At 48.5% G+C, this 25,508-nt stretch overlaps 1 protein-coding gene across 2 annotated transcripts in view; it reads left to right on the top strand.

Moving 5' to 3' along the window:
* Positions 1–25,508, top strand: part of LOC118087427 (protein-arginine deiminase type-2) — a 54,158-nt gene that overhangs the window by 16,414 nt on the left and 12,236 nt on the right. For both annotated transcript variants that reach the window (XM_088670965.1, XM_035120053.3), the window contains exons 5-10: positions 1,336–1,453; positions 1,941–2,066; positions 8,993–9,171; positions 10,990–11,093; positions 12,605–12,716; positions 13,543–13,650. In XM_088670965.1, coding sequence (XP_088527091.1) covers positions 1,336–1,453; positions 1,941–2,066; positions 8,993–9,171; positions 10,990–11,093; positions 12,605–12,716; positions 13,543–13,650 — 747 coding nt within the window. The remainder of the gene's footprint in view (positions 1–1,335; positions 1,454–1,940; positions 2,067–8,992; positions 9,172–10,989; positions 11,094–12,604; positions 12,717–13,542; positions 13,651–25,508) is intronic.

The raw sequence follows: 25,508 nt of genomic DNA, 5'->3' as shown, positions 1-25,508 counted from the left end.
AATGGGAAAGTTCGCTTCAGTTTATGAATGCTTCAGTTTAAGTACTCCGTGGACCGTCTGGAACAGATTAATCCACTTTCCATTACTTTCAATGGGAAAGTTCGCTTCGGTTTATGAACGCTTCATTTTATGAACAGACTTCCGGAACCAATTGTGTTCATAAACCGAGTTACCACTGTACAGGACTGCCTTCAGATGTCTTCTGAAGGTTGTATAGTTACTTATTTCCTTGGCTCGGGGATGACATAACTCCATACCCTCCAACATCTCTTTGATGGAACAAGGGATGTCCTAAGGAAAAGAGGACATTCCGAGATCAAATCAGAAACTGGGATGGCTTCTGTAAATCCAGGGCTGTCCCTGGAAAATAGGGACACTTGGAAGGTCTGCAAAATGATTGTCAATCTCACTGAGACAACTGATTAATTTTTTTAAAAAAATATTATTTATTTATTTCACAATGAACATTGCTTGGTTGTAGAAGGTTAAACAATACAATTATCCATAAGAATAATGATTTAAAAAATCATTGAAGGCTAATGCATACAGAAAGTCATTGACTAACCCACAGTAATTTAGTCACAAATCTGCAAGACCATAATGTGCTGCTTTGTATAGTTACTCATCTCCTTGTCATCTGATGGGAGGGCATTCCACAGGGAGGACACCACCACCAAGAATGCCCTTTGCCTGGTTCCCTGTAACCTCACTTCTTGCAGGGAGAGAACCACCAGAAGGCCCTCAGAGCTGGACCTTAGTGTCTGGGCTGGACGATGGGGGTGGAGACGCTCCTTTAGGTATACTGGGCTGAGGCCGCTTAGGCCTTTAAAGGTCAACACCAACACTTTGAATGGGGAGCATACAGTGAGCCAACGTAGGTCTTTCAGGACCGGTGTTATGTGGTCTCGGCAGCCACTCCCAGTCACCAGCCTGGTAGCCGCGTTCTAGATTGGTTGTAGTTAACTGATGGAGAATGTCCAGTGGGCAGTAGAGAAAACAGAATTTATTTTATCTTATTGGCACAACATTGGTTCAAATGATAAAAGCACAAAGGGCTTTGCCCCATTCTGGTGGCTAAACTCAAGAGGCAGTGGTGGTGTAGTAGTTAGAGTGTTGGAGTAGGACCCAGGAGAGACAAGGGTTCAAATCCGCCGCCCCGCCCCCCCCGGACTCGGCCATAAAACATGCTGGAGTAACCTTGGGCCAGTCACTGCCTCTCAGCCTAGCCTACCTCGCAGGGTTGTCGTGGGGATTAAATGAAGAGAGGGAGAGCCACCTTGAGCTCCTTGGAGATGAAAGTGCCATCAAAATGCAGTGAAAGTGTTGCAATTCCAGGCGGCGTGGACTTGGGGTCCAGATGGGCAGGGAGCTGTTCTGCTGGTGAACTGCGATAAGGAAAATCCGTACACCGGAAAGGAGGACTGCCAAGATGACAAAGTCTTCACGAAGGAAGGTAGGTGGGGTTTGTCAAATCCCCAAATCCTTTTTTTTTGTAACAGTATTTTATTCTTTTTCCAATCTAGAATGTTACGTTTGTTCCTGAGCAATTCCATTCTAATTCAGCAAAACGCGTGACTTCCTGCTCACCCGACATTGATGTTTGTAACTCAAATGACATACAATTGCATCTTAAGGTTCCGCCTTACCTAATTCCACCCTCTCTAACATGTCTCTTAATATATTCTGCTATTTTCTTGCACTTCAAACCTTGCATTTGGGAAATAACGTTTTATATAGACAAGAAAAGGGTTCCCGGTCTTTAAAAGAGTCTAGATTTGTATCAGCGCCATCAATTTTGCCATCTCTGCGTATTCCAAGATTTCCGTCACGAACCCCCAAATCCTGATGCGCATTTCTCTTTTATTTTCCTCTCCACCCCCACCCCCCACCCCGGGTCTCCTTTCCTTTCTGTCCCGGGCATCGAAACCCACCCACCCCAGACTTGGAAGACATGTCCCGCATGATCTTGAGAACAAAAGGCCCTGACCGGCTCCCTCCAGGCTACGAGATGGTCCTCTACATTCCGCTGTCCGACTGCGACAAAGTTGGGGTCTTTTACTTGCAGAGTAAGTGAGCTGTGTGTTTCCACTCTCTTTGTCATGATGTTTTTGCTGCAAGAGTCATAAGAACATAGGGAGAGCCTGGCAGCTGGATCAGGCCCAGTGCCCGCTCTGTTCCAGCCTCCTGTTCTTGCAGTGGCCACTCCAAAGAGAAGCCTACAAGCAGGATCCGAGCACAAGAGCCCTCTCCCCACCTGCAATTTCCAGCAACTGAGATTCAGAAGCATTGCTCCCTCCGACCATGGAGGCAGAGCAGAGCCATTGTGGCTGGTAGCCATCAATAGCCTCCTCCTCCTCCTCCTCCTCCTCCTCCTCCTCCTCCTCCTCCTCCTCCTCCTCCTCCTCCTCCTCCTCCTCCATGAATTTGTCCAATCCTCTTTTAATGCCATCCAAGCTGGTGGCCATCACGGACCCTGTGGGAGGGAGTGACACAGTTTAACTGTGCGTTGCCTGAGGAAGTCCTTCCTTTTTTCCATCCTCGAGTTCCCACCATTCAGCTTCATTGGATGTCCACAAGTCACGGGAGAGATCGAGGATGGCTTTTCACGTCTGTCGTGTCGTCTCTTGCACGCCTTTTCTCTATGCTAAAATGTCCCCAACAACGCTGCGACCTTTCCTCATAAGGGAAATCAAGGGCTCCGTCCCCTCGATTGATTTGGTTGTCCTTTTCTGAACCTTCCTCGACATCCTTTTCGAAGTGAGGCAACCAGAGCTGTCCACAGTATGGCAAGTGTGGATGGACCATAGATTCATATGGGCAAGTTTAATTTTCAGTTCCTTTCCTAATGATCCCTGGAGCATGGGCAAGATCCCGGCACAGACTCTCTGGGGGTTGTGCTATTCCTTTCCTCACTTTCCTGGGTGTTGACTGAGCCCCCTGTCTCTTCGGGACCACACAGCAGGGGGCCTGTCTCCCTTTTTCAGCTTCTCCCTCTAAAGCAGAAGTTGGGTGGCCATCTCTCATGGAAGCATTGGTTGAGATTCCTGCATTGCGGCGGGTTGGACTAGTTCAGGCATAGGCAAACGCGGCCCTCCAGATGTTTTGGGACTACAACTCCCATCATCCCTGACCACTGGTTCTGTTAGCTAAGGACGATGGGAGTTGTAGTCCCAAAACATATGAAGGGCCGAGTTTGCCTCTGCCTGGACTAGATGACCCTTGGGGGCACCTTTCTAACTCTATGATTCTCTTCTTCTCCCCCCCCCCCCCGAGACAGAAGAGGTGCACCTCTCTGCTTCTTAGTGAATAGGCAATTCCCCCCCCCCCCCCAAGAAGCATGCACATGTTATGTTAATTCTAGCACCTGCATCTCATTTGTAGCAAAGAGCAGCTTGGGAATAATTAGGCTTGATGGGTCGTCAACACATCTAATTAGAAAGGACCCCGGTGTCTTCAACATTCCAGTAGCTCCGTTGGCGCCCAGAGACAGGCCCACCGACAACTTGCTCAAACCAGGCATTGCAATTGGAGACGGGCGAGGGGAAGGGGCGGCATTCCCTGGCAAGGAGCTCCAGAGGGGCTTGTCAGTCAGCCGCTAACTCTGCCTCTGTCAGGAGCCGCTCTCTGAGAGATCCTAGGGAAGCCAGCCAAGCCCGGTGGCCTGGGGTTACCTCTCGGCGTTCTTCCTAGGGAAGCAGGCTTGTTGTTTGCTTCTCTGAGCCGTGGAAGAATTAAATGGGTGATCCGGGTGAAGGCTCCCTAAAATCTCTGGCGAAGGAGGACAGGCCCTCCCATCTGATGTGAAGCGGGGCGAAGAGGGAAGGGGTGAAACTTCTGAGCTCCCTCTTCCTAACTTAAGGCTCACCAGCGGATGTTTTCATCGATATTTTCCTAAACTCAGGCTCGGCCAAAGTGGAGCAGGGATCGCATTTAAGCAAATATTGGCTCATTCTGTCTCGTTTTTCTGTTAAGCTACAAATGACTAGTCCAGGCATCTCCAAACTCGGCCCTCCAGATGTTTTGGGACTACAACTCCCATCATCCCTAGCTAACAGGACCAGTGGTCAGGGATGATGGGAATTATAGTCCCCAAACATCTGGAGGGCCGAGTTTGGGGATGCCTGGACTAGTTGAAAGCGTCCTGGGCTTTGTTACTTCCGCGAACTCTTTTTCCAGAGAAGTGATATAGCTCTGTGACATGCAGAAGATGCCAGGTCCAACCCCTGGCAGCATCTCTAGAAAGGCACATCCTGTCTAAAAACCTGGAGAGCAGCTGCAAGTCAGTGTAGACACCGCTGAGCTACATGGTTTGACTTAGCAGAAGGCATTTTCCTACGTTTTAAAATCAGCCCTTCATTCAGCGCAATGAGGACTGGAATCTTGGGAGGGGAAGAACATAGCTTAGTTGGAGGTCACTTGTTTTGTGTGCAGAATGTTCAATCTCTGACATCCTCTAATTAATGGAGGATTTTTCGATTGCAGACAAGGTGAAAGGACTCTTTTGGCCTGGGATTATGGCCAGCAGCTGCTGGTCAGAGTTGGCAGCACTATTCTAGATGGACAAATAAATGTGAGTTGGTATAAGATTGTGTGTGTGTGTGTGTGTACACACACACACACACACATATATAATGTTGGTATAAGAGATATCTATCTATCTATCTTATACCAACATAACATCTTATACCAATGTAACATATTATATATATATGCGCGCACACACACACACACACACACACACACACACACACACACACACACATATATATATATATGGACGCGGGTGGCGCTGTGGTCTAAACCACAGAGCCTAGAGCTAGCCGATCGGAAGGTCGGCGGTTTGAATCCCCGTGACAGGGTGAGCGCCCGTTGTTCAGCCCCAGCTCCTGCCAACCTAGCAGTTTGAAAGCACGTCAAAGTGCAAGTAGATAAATAGGTACTGCTCTGGCGGGAAGGTAAACGGCGTTTCCGTGCGCTGCTCTGGTTCACCAGAAGCGGCTTAGTCTTGCTGGCCACATGACCTGGAAGCTGTCTGCAGACAAATGCCGGCTCCCTCAGCCAGTAAAGTGAGATGAGCGCCGCAACCCCAGAGTCGTCCGCGACTGGACTTAACGGTCAGGGGTACCTTTATACACACACACACACACACACACACACACACACACACACACACACAATTATATCTTCCCATGTAGATTGACAAAGGAGTCAGCTTGTATCCATCTAGACATTACCCAGAATAGACCCATTGAAATGAACAGACTGAAGTTCGTCATCGTGTCCATTAATTCCAGTGGGCTTACTCTGAGCAGGGCTCCATTGGTGGGAACACTCGGTGTTAAACAACCGAAGGTCACGTTTTCAAGGTCTTCCGGTGATGGGCGTCTAGCTCTTAAGCAGAGCTGCAGGTGGGTAGGATGCCCACCCACTCCAATAAAAGCCAACCTTTGGCGGCCACCTCATTTTACAGTGGCCACAAGACATTTGCTGCAGCCCGTGACAACATCGCTCTTTTTGGCCTCCCCTAATCCCCAGGAGACATCTCTCTCCTCCTCCTCCCCCCCCACTACGTGCCTTGTGTCTTTTATTGCTGGTTATAAAACCAGATTCAGTTACTTGGATGTTGGATGGGGCTGAAGAAGGGGGGGGGGAGGCAGTGGAGAATGCTGCTGCCCGTGTTGGAGAGGCCTGGGTGGTGGGATTTGCAGCCAGGCTGAGCGTGAGGTGGATGTGCCTGTCCAAAGGGGATGAGTGAAAGAACGATCCCCGGAGGTGGCATCTATCCACCTATGGGAAAGGTTGTGGCACAGCAGTAGGACACTTGCTTTGCATGCAGAAGGGTCCAGGTTGGATCCCCAGCACCTCCAGGTGAGACTGGGAAGGATTCCCTGCCTGGAGGTCATTGCTGCCAGTCCGTGCGAACGATAATTGAGCTCGATGGCCCAATAATCTTAACTTGGTATAAGGCTGCTTGTCTGTACAATCATACCTCAGTTTAAGTACGCTTCAGTTTGAGTACTTTCAGTTTAAGTACTCCGTGAACCTGTTTGGAACGGATTAATCCACTTTCCATTACTTTCAATGGGAAAGTTCGCTTCAGGTTAAGTACGCTTCAGGTTAAGTACAGACTTCTGGAACCAATTGTGTACTTAAACCGAGGTACCACTGTATTCCTAAATCCTTCTCAGAGCAGGCCCACTGAATGAATGGACCTACTTCACACAGTTGTTGTGGGGATTAAATCAGGGGCAAAGAGAAAACCATGTACACCACCTTGGGGCCCTCTGGAGGAAAAACTGGATTTGAAATGCAAAAATAAAATACCCGGTAAATAAAATAAAGTAAAGGTAAAGGGACCCCTGACCATTAGGTCCAGTCGTGACCGACTCTGGGGTTGCGGCGCTCATCTCGCGTTATTGGCCGAGGGAGCCGGCGTATAGCTTCCAGGTCATGTGGCCAGCATAACAAAGCCGCTTCTGGTGAACCAGAGCAGCGCACGGAAACACCGTTTACCTTCCCACTTGGAGCGATACCTATTTATCTACTTGCACTTTGACGTGCTTTCGAACTGCTAGGTTGGCAGGAGCTGGGACCGAGCAACGGGAGCTCACCCCGTCGGAGGGATTTGAACTGCCGACCTTCTGATCAGCAAGCCCTAGGCTCTGTGGTTTAACCCACAGCGCCACCTGTGTCCCTAGGCAAAGGTAAAAGGACCCCTGACCATTAGGTCCAGTCGTGACCGACTCTGGGGTTGCGGCGCTCATCTCGCATTATTGGCCGAGGGAGCCGGCGTACAGCTTCCAGGTCCTGTGGCCAGCAATACAAAGCCGAGTCTATTAACTAGCCGAGTCTATTAACTGCAGTAGGTTTGCTTAAAATCAAGCTGGCTTTGGGTACAGTCTGGAGCAACCCCCCAAAAAAATTTAATACCCCCCCCCTGCTTTTCCAACAAGAAAAGCACTGAAATAAGACTTTTTAGAAATGCATGAGCCTCTTTTGCAAGTTCCCTTTCTGAGAGCCCTCCTTTCTCCCTGGCTTCACAGACTCTGCTTGTTTTTGAGTCCTGAGGATCAATTGTTTGGCGTCTCTCAAGGGCATCAGAGTCGGGTGACTGGGTGAAAGCTAAGACCTCTCTGGCCAGGTTGCCAAATAAGTGTTCCCCGGGATTGAGTTGCAGGACTTTGAATTCTGGACATTCTGGTTTCCGAGCCAGGCGTTCAATTAATGTCTTAATTAGCTGGGTTGGGGGAGGGACGATGGAGTTGCCTTCACCTCCTCGATGGATAGCAGGGTAGCGTGGGCTTGCTCCTTGGACGTTGGTTTTCTTGAACCCTACCCAATCCCAATCCCCCCCCCAAATTACAGAAAAGGAACTCGTATTTGAACCTGGCCTTCACCATCTTGATGAAGATGTCGACCCGGTGTGTGTCAGCCATGAAAAAGGCAAATTCCATGCTCCAGGGATCATTGGGAAAGGAATTGCAAATAAAGCTGCCGATATTGTAATGGCTTCCTACAAATCTTTGGTGCGGCGGCCGCATTTGGAATACTGTGTACAGTTCTGGTTGCCTCACATCAAAACGGATATGGCAGCGTTGGGAAAGGATGTGGTTTAAATCTGTAATGCAAAAGATTTTCCTAGCCTGTTTTAATTCCATGTGGATGTTTGCATGCATCTGTACATGTAATTGTCCTGGAAGGCAATGCTTGGTAATTGTTTTTTCTTTGGTTTTTTAAATCAATTTAAAATTATTATTTTTTTAAAGTTTCAGAAAAAGGCAGCCAAAATGATCAAAGAGAGGATGGAGAAACTCCTCTGTGAGGAAAGATTTGGGACTTTAAAAAATTAGATAAAAGTAAGAGGTGGCACAATAAAAATTTATAAAATTGTGCACAGCATAGAGAAAGTGGACAGAGAGGAGTTTACCTCCTTCTCTCATAACACTAGAACTCAGGGACGTCCAAGTGAGCTGAATGTGGGAAGGTTCAGGACAGGTAAAAAGAAGCCCCTTTTCGTTAACCTATGGAACTCCCTGCCTCAGGAGGCAGTGATGGCCGCTAACTTAGATGGCCATAAAAGAGGATCAGACAAATTGATGGAGGAAGAAAGGGATTTTGAAGGCTACTAGCCAAGATGTCTCTGCTCTGCCTCCACAGCTGGAGGAAGCAATGCTTCTGAATCCCACGGGAGGGGAGAGGCCTCTTGCTCTCAAATCCTGCTTCCAGGCTTCCTGTGAACATGATGCTGGTCTAGATGCACTCCTGCCCTGATCCAGCGGAATTCTTCTTACTTTCTTGTGTTGATCTCCGCTTTCCTCCCCACCACAGATACCTTCTTTTTTAAAAAATAAAAAATATTTATTTGGTTTTTCAGCTCAGTATTTTACAATCCCATATCCAAGATACAACATAAAAACAAGATTCCAAAGAATTCCCTGGACTTCCCTTCTCCCCTTTGTGGGCCCTACTGCTAATCTTTTCCTCCTGCATCTTTTAGAATAATCCAAATTTTTTACCTCTCCGTTATATCCAAAATTCAACTTTAAACTGCAAGTGTTATTCCAATCCTACTAATGATTTTAACCGCTTACAATGGTTTTTAAGATAAATTATAAAAAAAATTCCCATTCCTTATTAAGATTTTGGTCTTTCTGATTCTTTCGGTCATTTTAGCCATTTCTGCATAATCCGTCATCTTAATCTACCATTCATCTCTGGACCGGGACTTTATCTTCTTTCCATCCTTGAGCCAATAGCATCCACGCAGCCATGGTCGCATACATAAATAGATTTCTGCTCCATTGGGATTTTGGCACCTAGAATCCCTAAAAGAAAGGATTCTAGTTTTTTAAGAAAAAGTTATTTTAAGCATTTTTTTTTTAATTCATTATATATCATTTCCCAAAATTCTTTTACTACCTGACATTTCCACCACATATGATAAAAAGGGCCTTCTTTTGCCTTACATTTCCAACATATATTTGACCCGCAGATCCCTTCTTTGGCCAGCGCTACATCCACGTCCTGGGGCCACGGAAGCTCTTCCACGTCGTGAAATACACAGGGGGCTCTGCAGAGATGGAATTCTTTGTCGAGGGTCTCCGCTTCCCGGACGACGGCTTCGACGGTCTCGTCACCATCCATGTTAGCCTGCTGGAGCCAGTTGCTGAGGTTTGGCCGGAGAAAGGGGGGGTGGGTTGGTGGGGGCAATGGAGAGGCTTTCATCCAGCAAAAAGGATGCTTCAAATACTACTAATAATAGTACTATATTTTTATTTATATGCCTACCATCTGACTGGGTTGCCCTAGCCACTCTGGGCAGCTTCCGACAAAATATTAAAACACAAAATGAGCCTCAAACATTAAAAACCTTGTACAGGGCTGCCTTCAGGTGTCTTCTAAAAGTCAGAGAGGTGTTTATTTCCTTGACATCTGACGGTAGGGCATTCCTTTTTTTTTTTTGGTATAATAAAGTTTATTAGATTTTCACAAATTTAACGTATAAAATTCAGTGTCAGGTAAGTTTCCCATTCGGGTTGGGATGACATCATCATTACAGTTTTAAAGGCCACCTCGAGTGCTGCTTTTCAGGAAAAAGATTTTGAAGTGTCAGCTATAGAACATTGATCACCAGCGCAATGCCGCGAGGGATGTGAAAGGTCTGTGCGGGTAAGGAAGCTGGTGTGGCAGGGCAGGGTGTTAGGCTGATATTTATTGTATTCACAGCCCACCTTTCTTCCTCCCAAGGAGCTCAGTGTTTCATACACGGCTCTCCCTCTCCTAAGTTACAACCCTGTGCGGAAGTTTAGACCAGGCGTCCCCAAACTGCGGCCCTCCAGATGTTTTGGCCTACAACTCCCATGATCCCTAGCTAAAAGGACCAGTGGTCAGGGATGGTGGTAATTGTAGTCCAAAACATCTGGAGGACCGAAGTTTGGGGATGCCTGGTTTAGACAGAGGGCCAGTGGCTTGCCCAAGGCCACTCAGCAAACATCATGGCCGAGTAAGGGGGATTCGAACCCTAGTTTCTCCCAGGTCCTAGTCCAGCACTCTAACCACTATGCCACACTGTCGAAACAGCAGTATGCAGCCCAGTTAGCAAGCAGCTAATGGAAGTTGTTGCTTTCAGGCAGCCAAAAGCCGTTCCCTCCTCCTGGCCACTGGCATGGTGTAACTGCAGAAGCAGCTGCTGATGTTAGGGCTCGACACTTCACTTCACACTGTTAATGTGCCAGTTTTCCCTTGGCAGGTTCGCTTTCAAGTTTCCCTTTTCTCTTTGTTTGCTACTTCGGCAACAAAGAGGCTGCTTCTGCTTGGTGTGTGAATCTCTCTCGCTGCCTCTCCCGTCCCCCTTCCCACCTGCCTCTTCACCCCCACCCCGACAAAGCAATACGAATTGGGGGGCCGCTAAAAGAAAAGGCCAGTTTTAAATTAAGCTGGACGGCCTTCTCATGTTCTCTCACTCGCCTGCTGGAATGCTGCGCATGACTCTCGTGGGGCCTGCAACTTCTATTAGCCACCTGCTAATCTGGCTAGGGATCCCTAATGGATCTATGGTCTGCCTTTTGCTTCCTTGCCCCCAGCAGACCTTTCTCTTCCCTCACAGAAGCTGTGCTGTTGGTCAACGTCCCGTAGCTGCCTCTGTTTCTCTGGGCAGCCAGGTTTAAAAACAATGGGCCGCCGTGTTTAATGGATTGGTGGCTTTTTTATCACCGGTGCATTCTGCAACATTTCATTGGTGCAATAATAGGGTATTAACCCATGCACCGTTCTGTTTCACCAGTTGTTCTGAGATGCTACTAGCCAGGGTGGTTCTCTGCCTCCATGGTTGAAGGCAGCGATCCTTCTGCATACCAGTCCCTGAAAAAGAGCAGAAAGTTCCTCCTAATGTTTAGTCGGAATCCCCTTTCTTGTAATTTCGATCTGTTGGTCTGGGTCCTGCTGCTTTCTAGAGTAGCGGAATACGAGCTGGCTCCATCTTTCTTCCAGGGTATTCCACAGACCCCAATTTTCACAGACACTGTAGTCTTCCGGATCGCCCCATGGATCATGACCCCAAACACTTTGGCGCCACTCAACGTTTTTGTCTGCAGGTAAGGTGTCCGAAAAGGAGGGGGCGTTGGAACTTAACAGGAGATGTTTTGAATGCAGGGCTTGGTTTGAATATATAAAACCAGATTTTGCATCCTGAATCTGGGCTGAGGTTCAGGTTCTGTCCGTGGTGGGTTTCTTTTTTCCAAAAACTAAGCATCAGACAGCAACGAGGGAGATGCAACAGCCGCTGATTGTATAGAAGGAGAAACATTTTATGATGACGATCACTGATGTTTAATGCGAGTGCCATTTAATGACACTTTACAAAAGGACGAGGTCAGGAAGGCATTCGTCCCAATTTGCATTGTAAAGCAAATCTACCTAATTCTCACCGGTCCGAATTTTGCAGTGAACTTCCCTAACCAAGTGGTGTGTACAAAAAAATCATACACTGGTGCAAAGTGTAAATGAATACCATACAAGAATGCGCTGCAGTTAGGGGAAATTGCTTTGCTAAAATGTCTATTCACAAGATGTTCAAAATGCAGACTGACGTGTGTGCGTTAGGAGAAATTCTCCCAAAAATGCCGATGAATTTTGACGAATTATTATTAAAAAGAAAACCACTGTGGGAAAAGGTGGAGAACTGAAGGTAAGGTCTGAAAAAAGTTAGAAACTGAAATCAACAGGTTTTAGGGAGAAAAGGCAGAAGTATTTGTGATATCCCTGGGGGGGGTGTAGCCTCTTGGCAGGGGCTTTGTCAACTTCAGGGGAGAGGAACATCTGGAGCACTCCAGATGTTGCTGGACTCCAGCTCCTATCACCATCCCTTAAGTCATGCTGGCTGCTGGGAGTTGGAGTCCAAGTGACACTTAGGGGGCCACAGCTTCCCTGTCCTTGAACCCAGACCTTCACTTGCCTTTGTTGCCCCCATACCTACATACCTCAAACAGTTGCCTTTATTACCTGCAGCTACCCCTTTCACCCAGGGGTAAAGACCCAGGACCCAGGTGGCGCTGTGGGCTAAACCACTGAGCCTAGGGCTTGCTGATCAGAAGGTCGGCGGTTCGAATCCCTGTGACGGGGTGAGCTCCCGTTGCTTGGTCCCAGCTCCTGCCAACCTAGCAGTTCGAAAGCACGTCAAAGTGCAAGTAGATAAATAGGAACCGCTATAGCGGGAAGGTAAACGGCGTTTCCATGTGCTGCTCTGGTTTGCCAGAAGCGGCTTTGTCATGCTGGCCACATGACCTGGAAGCTATACGTCGGCTCCCTCGGCCAATAATGCGAGATGAGCGTGCAACCCCAGAGTCGGTCACGACTGGACCTAATGGTCAGGGGTCCCTTTACCTTTACCCCTTTCACAGCTCTACCTCCTTTTAGTGGCGAACCTAAGGGTACCCTACAGATGTTACCAGCTCCCATCATCTCTGACCATTGGCCATGACGTCAACATCTGGAGGGGCACAGCTGTTCCCCAGCTCTGCTCTGTGGAATCCACCCCACCCCACCCCACTTTCAAGCTGGCCATGAAAGCATCCCCAGTTAACCCATCTTTGTCCTCCCCTGTCAGTGTGAAGGATAATTACCTCTTCCTGAAGGAGATCAAGAACTTGGTCAGCAAATCTAACTGCCATATGTCGGTCTGCTCACGATACATGAACCGAGGGGACCGGTGGATGCAGGTGAGTGGGTTGCCAGTCTTAAACCCTGGGGAGCCATGGCTGCCAGCCAGTGTGGACAGTACCAAGGTACTTGGGCCAACGGCATGACTCAGCCTAAAGCTCCCAATCCACGATTCTGTCCACATTTCCTGAACTGCAATTTCCCAGGTTTTCAGTAAAGGTAAGCTGTAAGAAGAGATCTGCTGGATCAGGCCAGTGGCCTATCTAGTCCAGCATCCTGTTCTTACAGTGGCCAACCAGATGCCCATTATGGGAAACCCAGGATTCGAACACAAGAACAATTCTCCCCTCCTGCAGTTTCCAGCAAATTGGAATTTGGAAGCAATTCCTCCTCCTCTGTGAACTTGTCCAGTCCTCTTTTAAAGCCATCCAAGTTGGTGGCCCCATTCTGTGGGAGAGAGTTCCACCGTTTAACTCTGTCTGCACAAAGAAAGACGTGCTTTTCTCTGCCCTGAGTCTTCCAACGTACATCGGATGTCCTTGGTTTTAGCTGTGGGCTCCCAGCTTCCTGGCAGGATGCATGTGTAGCATGCAGAATGTTTATTTTTTTTGGAGGGGGGGATGATTTCTATCCACAGGAGGTCATTAAGGAACTGAGCTTGCTAGATTAAAGCAAAGCTCTTTGTGAGGAGGCAGCTTTGCAATCTAATGTTACAAAAGTTGGGCGAGTTCCCCTCTTTGGCAAGAGACCCTGGGGTTCCAGGGTCTGGGTTCCTTCGGAGACACGGCAGAGATTGCCATAGCTTTAAGAAATATGGTTTATTCACCTATTTACACCTTCAGTCTGCACGGAAGGAGTCCAGATCTTGCTGGTTTCTCTTTGCAGGATGAGATTGAGTTTGGCTACATCCATGCCCCCCACAAGGCCTTCCCGGTGGTCCTGGACTCCCCAAGGAACGGAGGCCTCGAAGACTTTGCTGTGAAAGAGATTTTGGTAAGAGCACCCTCTTCTTCTTACCAATGTTACCACGACATGTGATTTATCCTGAATTCCCTTGGGCGAAGGAAGTTTTGCTAAGGCAAGGTCTGCTCTTGCCTGCCTTGTCGATGGCGGCGATCGATGTGGCAGAGAGCAGAGCCCACGCTGTCTGTCAAACGCACATCCAGGACACTTTTAAAGAAGATAAATTTCCATAAGTACCTAAGGAAAGCCTGCAGGATCAGGCCAATAGCCCATCTAGTTCAGCATCCTGATCTTAGTGGCCTGCAGGAAGCCCACAAGCAGCACAGGAGCCCTCTCCCCTACTAGGGTTTCCAAGAACTCGTATTCAGAAGCTTCACACTGCAAAGGCAGAGCACGACCATTGTGGATAGTGACCATTGATAGCTTTAACTTCCTCCGTGAATTTGTCCAACCCTCTTTTAAAGCCATCCAAGTTGGTGGCCCTCCCTGCCTCCTGTGGAAGTGATTTCCACAGTTTGAAGGTGACCTGGAAACTACAGCTAACCCAGAATGCGGCAGCTAGACTGGTGACTGGGAGCGGCCGCCGAGACCACATAACACCGGTCCTGAAAGACCTACATTGGCTCCCAGTACGTTTCCGAGCACAATTCAAAGTGTTGGTGCTGACCTTTAAAGCCCTAAACGGCCTCGGTCCAGTATACCTGAAGGAGCGTCTCCTCCCCCATCGTTCTGCCCGGACACTGAGGTCCAGCTCCGAGGGCCTTCTGGCCGGTTCCCTTGCTACGAGAAGCTAAGTTATAGGGAACCAGGCAGAGGGCCTTCTCGGTAGTGGCACCTGCCCTGTGGAATGCCCTCCCATCAGATGTCAAAGAGAAAAACAATTACCAGACCTTTAGAAGGCATCTCAAGGCAGCCCTGTTTAGGGAAGCTTTTAATGTTTGATGGATTTCTGTATTTTAATGTTTTGTTGGAAGCCGCCCAGAGTGGCTGGGGGAACCTGGCCAGATGGGCGGGGTATAAATAATAAATTATTATTATTATTATTATTATTATTATTATTATTATTATTAGTATTATTATTATTTAAACTATACTGTTGTTGGGCTCCCAGCTCCCGTCCTCATCCCTGATCCCTGGCCCTGCTGGCTGGGGCTGAAGGGAGTCAGAATCCTGTAGCGTCTGGAGGCCAGCTCATTAACCATCCCCTCCTCTGGCTGCAAACGAGGCTTGTGTGTATGACAGGGGGGGCCAAATGTGGGCATGGGAACTCTAGAAGGGTGATGTTGACCCCCCTGTGTGATGGGGGCCAAGCCTAGCTCGTCTCTCCAGAGCTCCCCGCCCCCACCTTTTGTGCTTTTTGCTGGGGAGAGAGGGCAGCAACAGTTAAGGGCGTCTAGGAGCAGCAGGAGGCTGACGTGGAACCTGCTGGGCCAGTCACCTGAAAAGAAATGGGTTTTTAATGCTGCTGTTTCGCTCTGCGAGATCACGCTGTCTTCATCTGCTCTGTTCCCCTTGCAAGGGGCAGAGCCAAGACACTAGATCAGGGGTTCCCAACAAAATTTTCTCGAGGATCCCTCATCGAGCCACTATTGTGACAAGGACCCCCATTAATTCCTAATCCTAAAATTAAAAAGTGAGAGCCAAATTAAGAGTCTTTTTATATTTTATATTTATACGTTTTTTACAGTTACAACAGAGTACTCCATCAGTATACAGTTAGTTTTAATTTTCAGTTCTTAATGAGATGAGTTAAATCTGTCCTTTGAGTCCATTATTTCTGAAATATTAGGTTTGTTTACAAACACTACTGTTTTGCAAAGAGGCAGCGCGCGCCAGGGAGGAGGGAGGGGAATGGAGAAGACAGGGTACCTGCGCAGTAGCGCACAAATGAAGTCGACGCGTGCAAAGCATCTTGGGGAGGTGAGCGTTAGTAGAATGCGCGCGCTGCCTCTTTGCAAAACAGTAGTGTTTGTAAAGCGCCACCTAACGGCATACAGCAGAACTACTGCCTCTATCTAATTCTAGTTTTGCGCTAGACTCTGCTCATGCAGGAAGCGGCCCAAACAAAAAATCTGTTATCATACGAAATATATTTAATATATTTTTTATTCTAATAGCATATTGCGGACCCCTCTGGCATAGCTCGCGGACCCCTGGGGGTCCGCGGACCACCTGTTGGGAACCACTGCACTAGATGATGCAGCACAGCTGGGCTGGGTCATCTCCCCTGTTGCTTCCCTGTCCCCTAAAAGCACCAAGATTCCCCTTTTCTGTTTTTTTTTAAGTTGTTGTTATTTTATTTTGACAAAGTAATCATAAATAAATGTGCACCCCACCACCAAGACCATTCCATTGCAACTTATCCAACCTCCCAAAATTTCAACGCCTCTTGCGATGGTTTGACCCCTTTCCGTCTTAATGGTACAAATTCTACAAACACCTTCCCTATCTCCTCGAAATCACTTCTCCTGCATATTCCCTGTCTTACCTTAATGGCACATGTTAATTCATCCTTAATAGCTGTATCCCACACCTCTTTATACCATCCTTCCATTTGATATTCTGCTTGCCCCTTCCACTTCCTAGCTATCGTAATTTGTGCAGCTGTCAATAAATTTGTGAGCAAGTCCTTCACAGCCTGCGAACCTCCCACCCCACCGTAAATTGACTTTCGGTCAGCTTTAACCCACGGTTTTCTGTTATCTCCTTAAACACCCTTTGCCAGAAAAAAATGTACATATTTATATCCCCACCACGTGTGAACATAATTCCCTGTTTCCTGGCATCCCCTCCAACATAACTCCGAAAAGATTCCCCCTTTCCGTTTCCTTACAGTGAATAGAAATCAGGGGTCTGCAGTGGTTCCTCTGAGGCATCCCTTGACTCGTTTTTTGAAAAGGCCCAAATTAATTCATAGGAATCTGCCTCATATCGGGTCAGTCCATCTATCACAGTATTGTCTGCACTGACTGACAGCAGCTCTCCACGGTCTCAGATAGGGAGGGTTTTCCCAGCCCTACTTGGAGAGGCTGTGGCCGGGACCTGGGACCTTCTACATGCAAACCAGGTGCTCTACCGCCCTGCTGTGGCCCTTTTCTTAAAAGTAAAGCCAAGGTTCTAGTCCTCAATGGTTTTGGAATAAGGAGCTGACTTAAACAGCACCATGGCAGCTGCCTTTATACCCTTGGTCCACCTAGCTCAGTATTGCCTACACTGGCTGGTAGTGGTTCTCCAAAGTTTCAGATCTTTTCTAGCCCTACCTTAGGATGCTGCTGGGGATTGAACCTGGGACCTTCTGCATGCAAAGCAGATGCTCTGTATAACTCAGTTTTACAGCCCTTGCTCTTTTGGATCAACAGCAGCTCAGAAGGGCTCTCCAGACTTCTTGCTTTGGGATCGCACACGCCTTCCGTTGGAGAACATAAGAAGCGATCTGGCCCGTGGGCATCCTCTTCTCACATGTGCCCGCCAGATGCCCCAGAGCAAAACCAGCAAGCAGGATTCAAACACGAGAGCTCTCTCCCCTCTTGCCCTTTCCAGCAATTGGCATTCAGCGGCATTTACTGCCTCCAAATGCAAAGCATGGTCACCGGGCTCGTAGGCATTGACAGCCCTCTCAAGGAGAGCCAGTGTGGTGTAGTGGTTAAGAGGGTAGACTCCTAATCTCGGGCCGCTCCTCCACATGCAGCTGCTGGGTGACCTTGGGCTAGTCACACTTCTCTGAAGTCTCTCAGCCCCACTCACCTCACAGAGTGTTTGTTGTGGGGGAGGAAGGGAAAGGAGATTGTTAGCCGCTTTGAGACTCCTTCGGGTACTGATAAAGCGGGATATCAAATCCAAACTCTTCTTCTCCCTGAATTTGCCTAATGCCCTAATCCTTTTTTTAAAAGCCATCCAGATTGATGGCCATTTCTGCCTCCTGCAGGAGTGAGTTCTGCAGTTTAACTCTGTGCTGTGCACGAAGAAGGACTTCCTTTCATACACCCCGAATCTTCCAACGTTCGGTTTCATTGGATCTCCACCAGTTGTTGTGTTACGCTCTCTCCTTGCCGGGCATAATTTTATCACGTTGCCACCTTTTCTCTAAAGTCCCAAACGCTGAAGCTTTTCCTCCTAGGGGGAGCCTCCCTTTTCTGAACCATTTCCACCTCTCCAGGATCCTTTTTGAGGTGAGCGTCAAGGACAGGCAAGGCATCTAAAAACTGCCCGGTCTTGCTGGACAGCCCACTGACAGCCTGCGTCGAGCAATGTCAGTCAAGGGCAGGGAGGAGCCCTTGCCAGCAGCAAGTCAGAAAAGTGAGCAGGGTGAATGTTTGGCAACCCCTTAGCCTCATTGGACCCCAAGTCTAGATTCGCACCACCACATCTGGTCTGTGTGTGTCCTTCTAGCCTCTTGTGAGATGTCTGTACCCCTGAAATTTTTTTGGGGGGGGGGTTGCCTGGGTCTGTCTTGCCGCTGGGCGCCACCCCGCGTCACTGGTAACCGGAGACGGGCCCGCGAAGCGCCGTTGGCACCCCCCTCATGGTCCGCGCCCGCCTCAGAGAAGGTTAATCGCTTTTAAACATGGTGAGATCTATCATTTATCATGCCTCGAATGAGTACAGCCAGTCCTGGATTTGTCATGCAGGAAAGGAATACCACATTGATCTCTGGCTCTTACTTTGCAAATATACCGTATATAAATATATATGCAAGCAATCGCCCCCCCTAAAAGGGGGGTGGAATAATAGCATTTAGAAAAGCAATTTTGGACTCTGGAGCGAGCTGAGCGTATTATATTCCAGTTGTTTGCTTTGAAGCCTCCTCTATTCCGCCTCCTATCTTTTCCAATTTCATTTTCCAGATGGGACACTTTAGCCAAATATTCTCGCCCCCTTCTCCGGCAAGGCACACGTGTCCATCCATAAGCCCTTTGTGGGGCTGAATGGAAAAACTGAGAGGCGGGGGAAATTATTTCTCTGCGCAGAAGGACTTGGCTTGAATCAGCCAAGGGGAGAAGCACTCCTGGCCACAATGGTCCCATCCGAGCTGTTATAGGGACGGAAACGGGGACCTCTCTGAAGGACCTTTCCCAGAAGTGGCAAAGTAGCTAGAATCCCAAAGCGTCTCAGTGAAAAGTCGCGGAATTGTGGAATTTCTAGAAATTGGGCTTCGAAAACATTGCTGCCCCCAACTGCAGGGCAAGCTGGCTAGTAGCAGTCGCTTGCCCTCTCCTCCTCCCTGAATTTGTCCAATCCTCTTTTAAAGGTATTGGCGTTGGTGATTATCACATCCTCCTGTGCAAACAAGTTCCACAGTTTAGCTCTGTGCTCCGTGAAGAAGTCCTTTCATAATTTTATCGGCCCTGAATCTTCCAACATTCAGCTTCAGTGGAGTTCTCGCATTATGAGAAAGGAAGAAAGCATTTTGATTCCTCTATCGCATCACCTCTTATTTGCCTTTTCTCTGAACTAATAATTCACAAACACTGCAACCTTTCAATCCCTTTGATCATATTGCTTGCACTTCTCTGGGCCTTCGCCAGCTCTACCATCTCCTTTTTGAGGCAAGGCCTCAGGAGCTATGGATTTTGGAAGCACCCCCCCCCCTCGGCAGCAAAGTTTCAAGTCTCCTCCCCCCATGAGTGTGAAGAGGAATGAGAAGGAGGCTCCGTCCCCTCACCTCCCAGGGTTAATCGCCTCTCCGCCATTCAGGGGAAGCAAGTGGAAACCGAGGCGCTAACCCAAGACATCAAATTGTGCCCTCGGGGCATGTGCAGAAGGACGCCACCGTCTTCTCTTTTCACCAAGCGAGTCTTCCAAGCGCAAGATAAACAAGGGCTGTGATGCTTCAGGGAGCTGCTGCAAGAGGCAGGGTGCCAGGATCCTGCACCACTTGGTCAGGTGGTGTCGACTCCTTGGGGCGCCCCCTCTTCCCCACCTTATTGTTTTGTTGTTTTTGTTTTAATTATTTACATGTGTTTTATTCTGTGAACAACCCTGTGATCTTGTAATGAAGGGTGATATATGCATTTAAAACAGGCTTCCTCAAACTCGGCCCTCCAGATGTTTTTGGCCTACAACTCCCATGATCCCTAGCTAGCAGGACCGGTGGTCAGGGATGATGGGAATTGTAGTCTCAAAACACCTGGAGGGCCGAGGTTGAGGAAGCCTGATTTAAAACATCAACATCATTATCATGTACCAGTGTGGTGTAGCTGCAAAATTTCTCTGAAAAGATGTACGTTATGCCTTATTCAGTGCCTTTTTGAAGAAGCACACACAAAAGTGAAATGTCTGTAGGAAGACAGGAAGCTGGGTTATACCGAGCCAGGCCCTTGGGCCCATCTAGCTCAGAGCTGTCCACACAGACTGGCAGCAGCTCTCCAGTGTTTCAGGGAGGGAGTCTTTCGCAGCCCTATTTAGAAGATGTCAGGATTGAACCTGGGGCCTTCTACAGGCCAAGCAGGTGCTCTGCCACTGAGCTGTGGCCCTTCCCTGCTTGGAGATGCTGCCAGCATTGATTGAAACTGGGACCTCCTCCACCATGCAAAGCAGGGGCCATAATAATAATAATAATAATAATAATAATAATAATAATAATAATATATTATTTATACCCCGCCCATCTGGCTGGGTTTCCTATACCGCTGAGTCACAGCCCTTTGTCCGAAAACAATATTTACACAACTGTGCAATGATTGTAAATCTCACCAAGACAACTGTTTAAAAGTTTCTGACATATTTATTTCACAAAATTTGTGCACTGCTTGATTGTAAAAGGGAAAAGAAAAAAAACCTCAACACAATTATCTATAAGAATATGTAATGAACAACAATCATTCAATGCATGCAGAAAGTCACAAATTTGCAAGAGCCGAATGTGCTGGGGTGCTTTGTTTGGTTTGGTTTTTGAGGTTCTTTCGGGATTTAACAGATCTCTCTACCCAACTCCACCCAGGCAGATCCCCTTGTTAATGCCATTTGGTGGCCCTCCCCTCCGAAATCATCCAGTCCTTGGGCTCCAGCAATGCAGCTGGCACGACGCTGCCCCCTTCCCAGGGAGGCGTTTGCAGCCCGCCCCATACCATGAATTCGTAAGATGGCATCGCAATTGGCTACGGCCACGAGGCTGCCCCCAGTTATCCTCGGACGAGCAAAACAGGCCTTTGCAGTCAGGATTATTGAATGACGGAGGATTAAGGCAATGAAACAGATACCCTGAGTCATTCTGAAATCTATTTGGAGGTAGGATTCGTACGGGGAGCTCTGGTAACGTTATCCAGGCAAAAGACTGCGCTTTCTCCGGTGGCTTCCTGGCCACTCCTACCCACCCGCCATTCTGAGCCCACAAGGCCTTTAAGGAAAAGAGACGTTTTGTCCAAGGACATCACAGGGAAGGAATCCCAGTTCTTTCCTGGCCTTGGGATGAAGCTGTCAAGCTGTCGCTGGCCGCAACTTTGCTTTCTCCTTGGCCGGCTTAGCGCAATCGCCGAAGCATCTCTGGCAGGAAGAAAAAGGGTCCCTCTGCGATGCGCTTCATTGCACTGCCCGGTAACGTAATCGCGGAGATGGGATTACACCTTGCAAAGTAGGTTCAAACAACCTAATACCCTGCCAGGCCGTTTTCAGTGCCAAGTCTCATTGAAACCTAGAGCCTTTTTGTGATTCCTTGCCATCTTTCCTGCTCTGAATCCCTGTTCTCCTTTCTTAAAAACATAAGGAGAGCCCTGCTGGATCAGGCCCAAGGCCCAGCTGGTTCCTAATAATAATAATAATAATAATAATAATAATAATAATAATAATAATATATGGGCTTCCAGCACATATAAAAACATAATAAAACACCAAACGTTAAAAACTTCCCAATATAGGGCTGCCTTCAGATGTCTTCTAAAAGTTGTATAGTTCTTTATCAGTGCATGGGGTATCTCAGGTCTAGATCATAGAATCATAGAATCGTAGAGTTGGAAGAGACCACAAGGGCCATCCAGTCCAACCCCCTGCCAAGCAGGAAACACCATCAAAGCATTCTTGACATATGCCTGTCAAGCCTCTGCTTAAAGACCTCCAAAGAAGGAGACTCCACCACACTCCTTGGTAGCAAATTCCACAGTGTGGGATCAGTTGCTCCTCTCCTTTTCCACTTAGAGAAAAGGCCGGGAAGAGGTGAGAACAATTGGTAGAATCTTCTGCAGGAGTCAGTGATGGCCACCAACTTGAACGGCTTTAAAAGAGGATTGCACAAACTCATGGAGTAGAGGGAGAGCTCAGTTGGTTAGAGCATGGTGCTGATAACGCCAAGGTTGCAGGTTTGGTCCTCGCATGGGACAGCTGCATATTTCTGCATTGTGCAGGGGGTTGGATGAGATGATCCTGAGGGTCCCTTCCAATTCTATGATGGCTACTAGCCACAATGGCCGTGCTCTGCTTCCACAGTCAGAGGCAGCAATGCTTCTGAATCCCAGTTACTGGAAACCACAGGAGGGGAGAGGGCTCTTGTGCTCAGATCCTGCTTACAGCTTTTCCACAGGCAACTGTGAGAAGAGGATGCTGGGCAGGGCCGTCTTAAGCATATCTGGCGCCCTGGCGCAAAGATCCCTCCAGCGCCCCCCTCCGCCCCGTTTCCCATTGCGGCTGTCTGGTGGGCGCGGCGCGGCGCCCCCCTGGCGGCCCGGCGCCCTGGCATCTTGCGCCATCCAGCCTCGCCTTAGAGCCTTACAGCTTGTTGGGCTGTATGGTGAAAGGACTCGTGAGAGTTGTAAGATAAGATATCTTTATTGTCATTGTCCCCTTGCGGGAACAACGAAAGTACTCGGTTGCTACATCCACTCAGATAAAGCATTCCGCATAATCCAAAATTACAAAACCTAATTAAAAACAGTAAATATAATACAAATAACAAGTAAAATAAGATGACTTCAAAGCCCAGGCTTTCCATTTAAGGCCAAAATTGCTCTAGAGAAGAAACTGTCCCTGAGACGGCTCATTCTTGCCTGCATAGTTCTATATCTCCTTCCCGATGGCAGGAGCTGAAAGAAATGGTGACCAGGGTGCGTTGGATCTCTTGACATGTCTAGTGCTTTTCTATGGCACCTTGTAGTCCAAAACAGCTGGAGGGCATGCTGGAGGCTGTATTGAGGGCTCTTGTCCTGAGGTCGGTGTGGGACCTTTTAAAAATAAAAACCTATGAACTTCCGTATGAGTTTCTCTCCCTCCCCCAGCCAAGCCCTCCCCTCTTCAAACATCTCCTTTTCCTTTTTGGGCAGAGATTTTTAAACTGCCAAATTGCAGATTCCCTCTCTGTCGCTCGTAAATCTTTCTGGTGCTGACTTGAATCCATGACATCTTATCCCTGCAAGACAGCTGGTCCCCCAGCAGTTGGTGGCTACCAGCTTTCAGCACCACAAACCTCCACATACACGCAGACATACACACCCCAAAAAACTGAGGAATGATACGTTCGAGTCGTCTCTCGGGGAACAAGGCAGGTGGGCTGGAGCTGCTTCACTGGGTGCTGAGACATCTTTCGAATTGGTGGCTTCTGTGAAAAGTTAATGGAAGGGCCTGCTTGGCATGCAGAAGGTCCCCGGTTCAATCCCCGCTGGCAGCATCTCCACGTAGGTGTGGAAATGTCCCCTGCCTTGGAACCCTTGAGAGCCATTGCTGCAAGTCAGTGTAGGCAACATTGAGCCATGGGCGTAGGCAGGGGGGGCAGGAGGGGGCAATTGCCCCCCCTAGAAGCAAAGGCTGAGGGGCGCAGCAGTGTGGCAGCCCCAGGCTCCCGCTCCCGGCGCGAAGCTCCAGAGTCGCGCCGGGAACGCGAGCCTGTGGCTGCGTCCTCTGCGTCTCCCAGGTCTTCGGAGGAGGCGGCCCCAGGCTCCCGCTCCCAACGCGAGCCTGGGGCTGCCTCCCCCGAAGACCTGGGAGGTGCGGAGGAGGCAGCCACAGGCTCTCGTTCCCAGCGCGACTCTGGAGCTTCGCGCCGGGAGCGGGAGCCTGGGGCCGCCTCCTCGGAAGACCTGGGAGGCGCAGGCCACGTGGCCCCGCCCACATTTCCGCTGTGGCCCCTCCCCTCCCGCCCCTTGCCCCCACCCCTTGCCCCCCCTAATTTTGATCCTGGCTACACCCCTGCATTGAGCTAGAAAAACCAATAGGTTTGATTCAATGCAAGGCTGCTTCCAATATTTCAGTTTTATGCCCAGTATGTAGCTCTCTTTGTGGCCCCCAAATTTGTACTTAATTCCAGATTAAGCTGTGTGGCTTAATAAACAGAGGCTATGTGCAATTTTCTGGCTGCCGTCTGTGTGCGTTTAAGTAGATATGAGAGCTTGGGTTGCAGGTGTGAGCTTGGATTAGGTGAGGCAGGGTGGGCTCTTAGCCCAGACCTTACCATATTTAGGGACGTTCGTCCTGGAAAGATGCATTTCCTGGAAAGATGCATAACCCTTTCCCTTTCCCAGTTAAAGATCCCTTTTATACTTTGCTTTGGACTTCAGTGCAAAGTCAATAGCAAGAGTGCCTCTGAGCATGCGTTGTTCCTATTTCTTCTAACTTTCAACACTGCTCTTCCTAAGGAGTCTGTTTAAGATTTTAACCTTGTTTTGGTTTTAGGCTGGTTTGAATGGATGCCTTTTCCCATTTATATTTGTGGCTCTGAGTTACACACACACTCTCTCTATATATATAATAATAATAATAAAGGTAAAGGGACCCCTGACCATTAGGTCCAGTCGTGACCGACTCTGGGGTTGCGTGCTCATCTCGCATTATTGGCCGAGGGAGCCGGCGTATAGCTTCCAGGTCATGTGGCCAGCATGACAAAGCCGCTTCTGGCAAACCAGAGCAGCACGGAAACGCCATTTACCTTCCCGCTTGAAGCGGTACCTACCGGTATTTATCTACTTGCACTTTGACGTGCTTTTGAACTGCTAGGTTGGCAGGAGCTGGGACCGAGCAACGGGAGCTCGCCCTGTCGCAGGGATTCGAACCGCCGACCTTTTGATCGGCAAGCCCTAGGCTCTGTGGTTTAACCCACAGCACCACCCACACCCCACCATATATAATAATAGCAATAAATTAATTCATTAAAAGCAATCTCCTTTCCCTGACACACAGAGATGCAAATAATCCTCAGAGAATTGCCACGAGCTCAGCAGATAAAGCGAAAAAGTCAATTGGGGGGGGCAGGCAGCCCACCCAGCTAAACTCTAGCATATGCCCTCCAAATGGAGCTTAGGGGGGATTTAAACAGCTCAGGGAACTGGGATGGGCCTCACTGTGGAGACATTTCATGCTTATTAGCAGAGTATTGTGACATCTTGTCTGTCAGGACAGCTGCTTCACACCTCTGAGCCCTCTGCAAGATAACATTAGGACACACCTGCCTTTTCTGCCCTTTAGAGCTTCCTTTGTGTTACTCAGCAAGGTTTGCTTCAAGACCCTTCCCTTTTATTGACCTAAGGCGCCATCTACACTGTGCATTTAAAACACTACCATCCCACTTTAAACAGTCATGGCTTCCCCAAAGAATCATGGGAGCTGTAGTCTGTCATGAGTGGTGAGGGTTGTTTGGAGAGTCTGGTCCCCCTCTGAGTGTTCCCAGAATTCCCCTACAATTCCCAGAGTTCCCTGGGAAGAGGGATTAATTATCAACCCATGAAGGAGCTCAGAGACAATTTATTGATGATCATGGTTATTATTATTATTTCAGGCAACCCTCTATTGGGAGGTTTTTAATGCTTGATGTTTTTATTATGTTTTTAGATATGCTGAAAGCTGCCCAGAGTGGCTGGGGAAAACCAACCAGATGGGCGGGGTATAAATGATAATAATAATGTTGTTGTTGTTGTTGTTTCAATTTATATATAGTGGTACCTTGGATCTCAAACTTCATCCGTTCCGGAAGT

This window comes from Zootoca vivipara, chromosome 6, assembly GCF_965207765.1.
Source record: "Zootoca vivipara chromosome 6, rZooViv2.hap1.1, whole genome shotgun sequence".
Lineage (NCBI taxonomy): Eukaryota > Metazoa > Chordata > Lepidosauria > Squamata > Lacertidae > Zootoca > Zootoca vivipara.
This window is presented reverse-complemented; position numbering and strand designations above follow the sequence as displayed.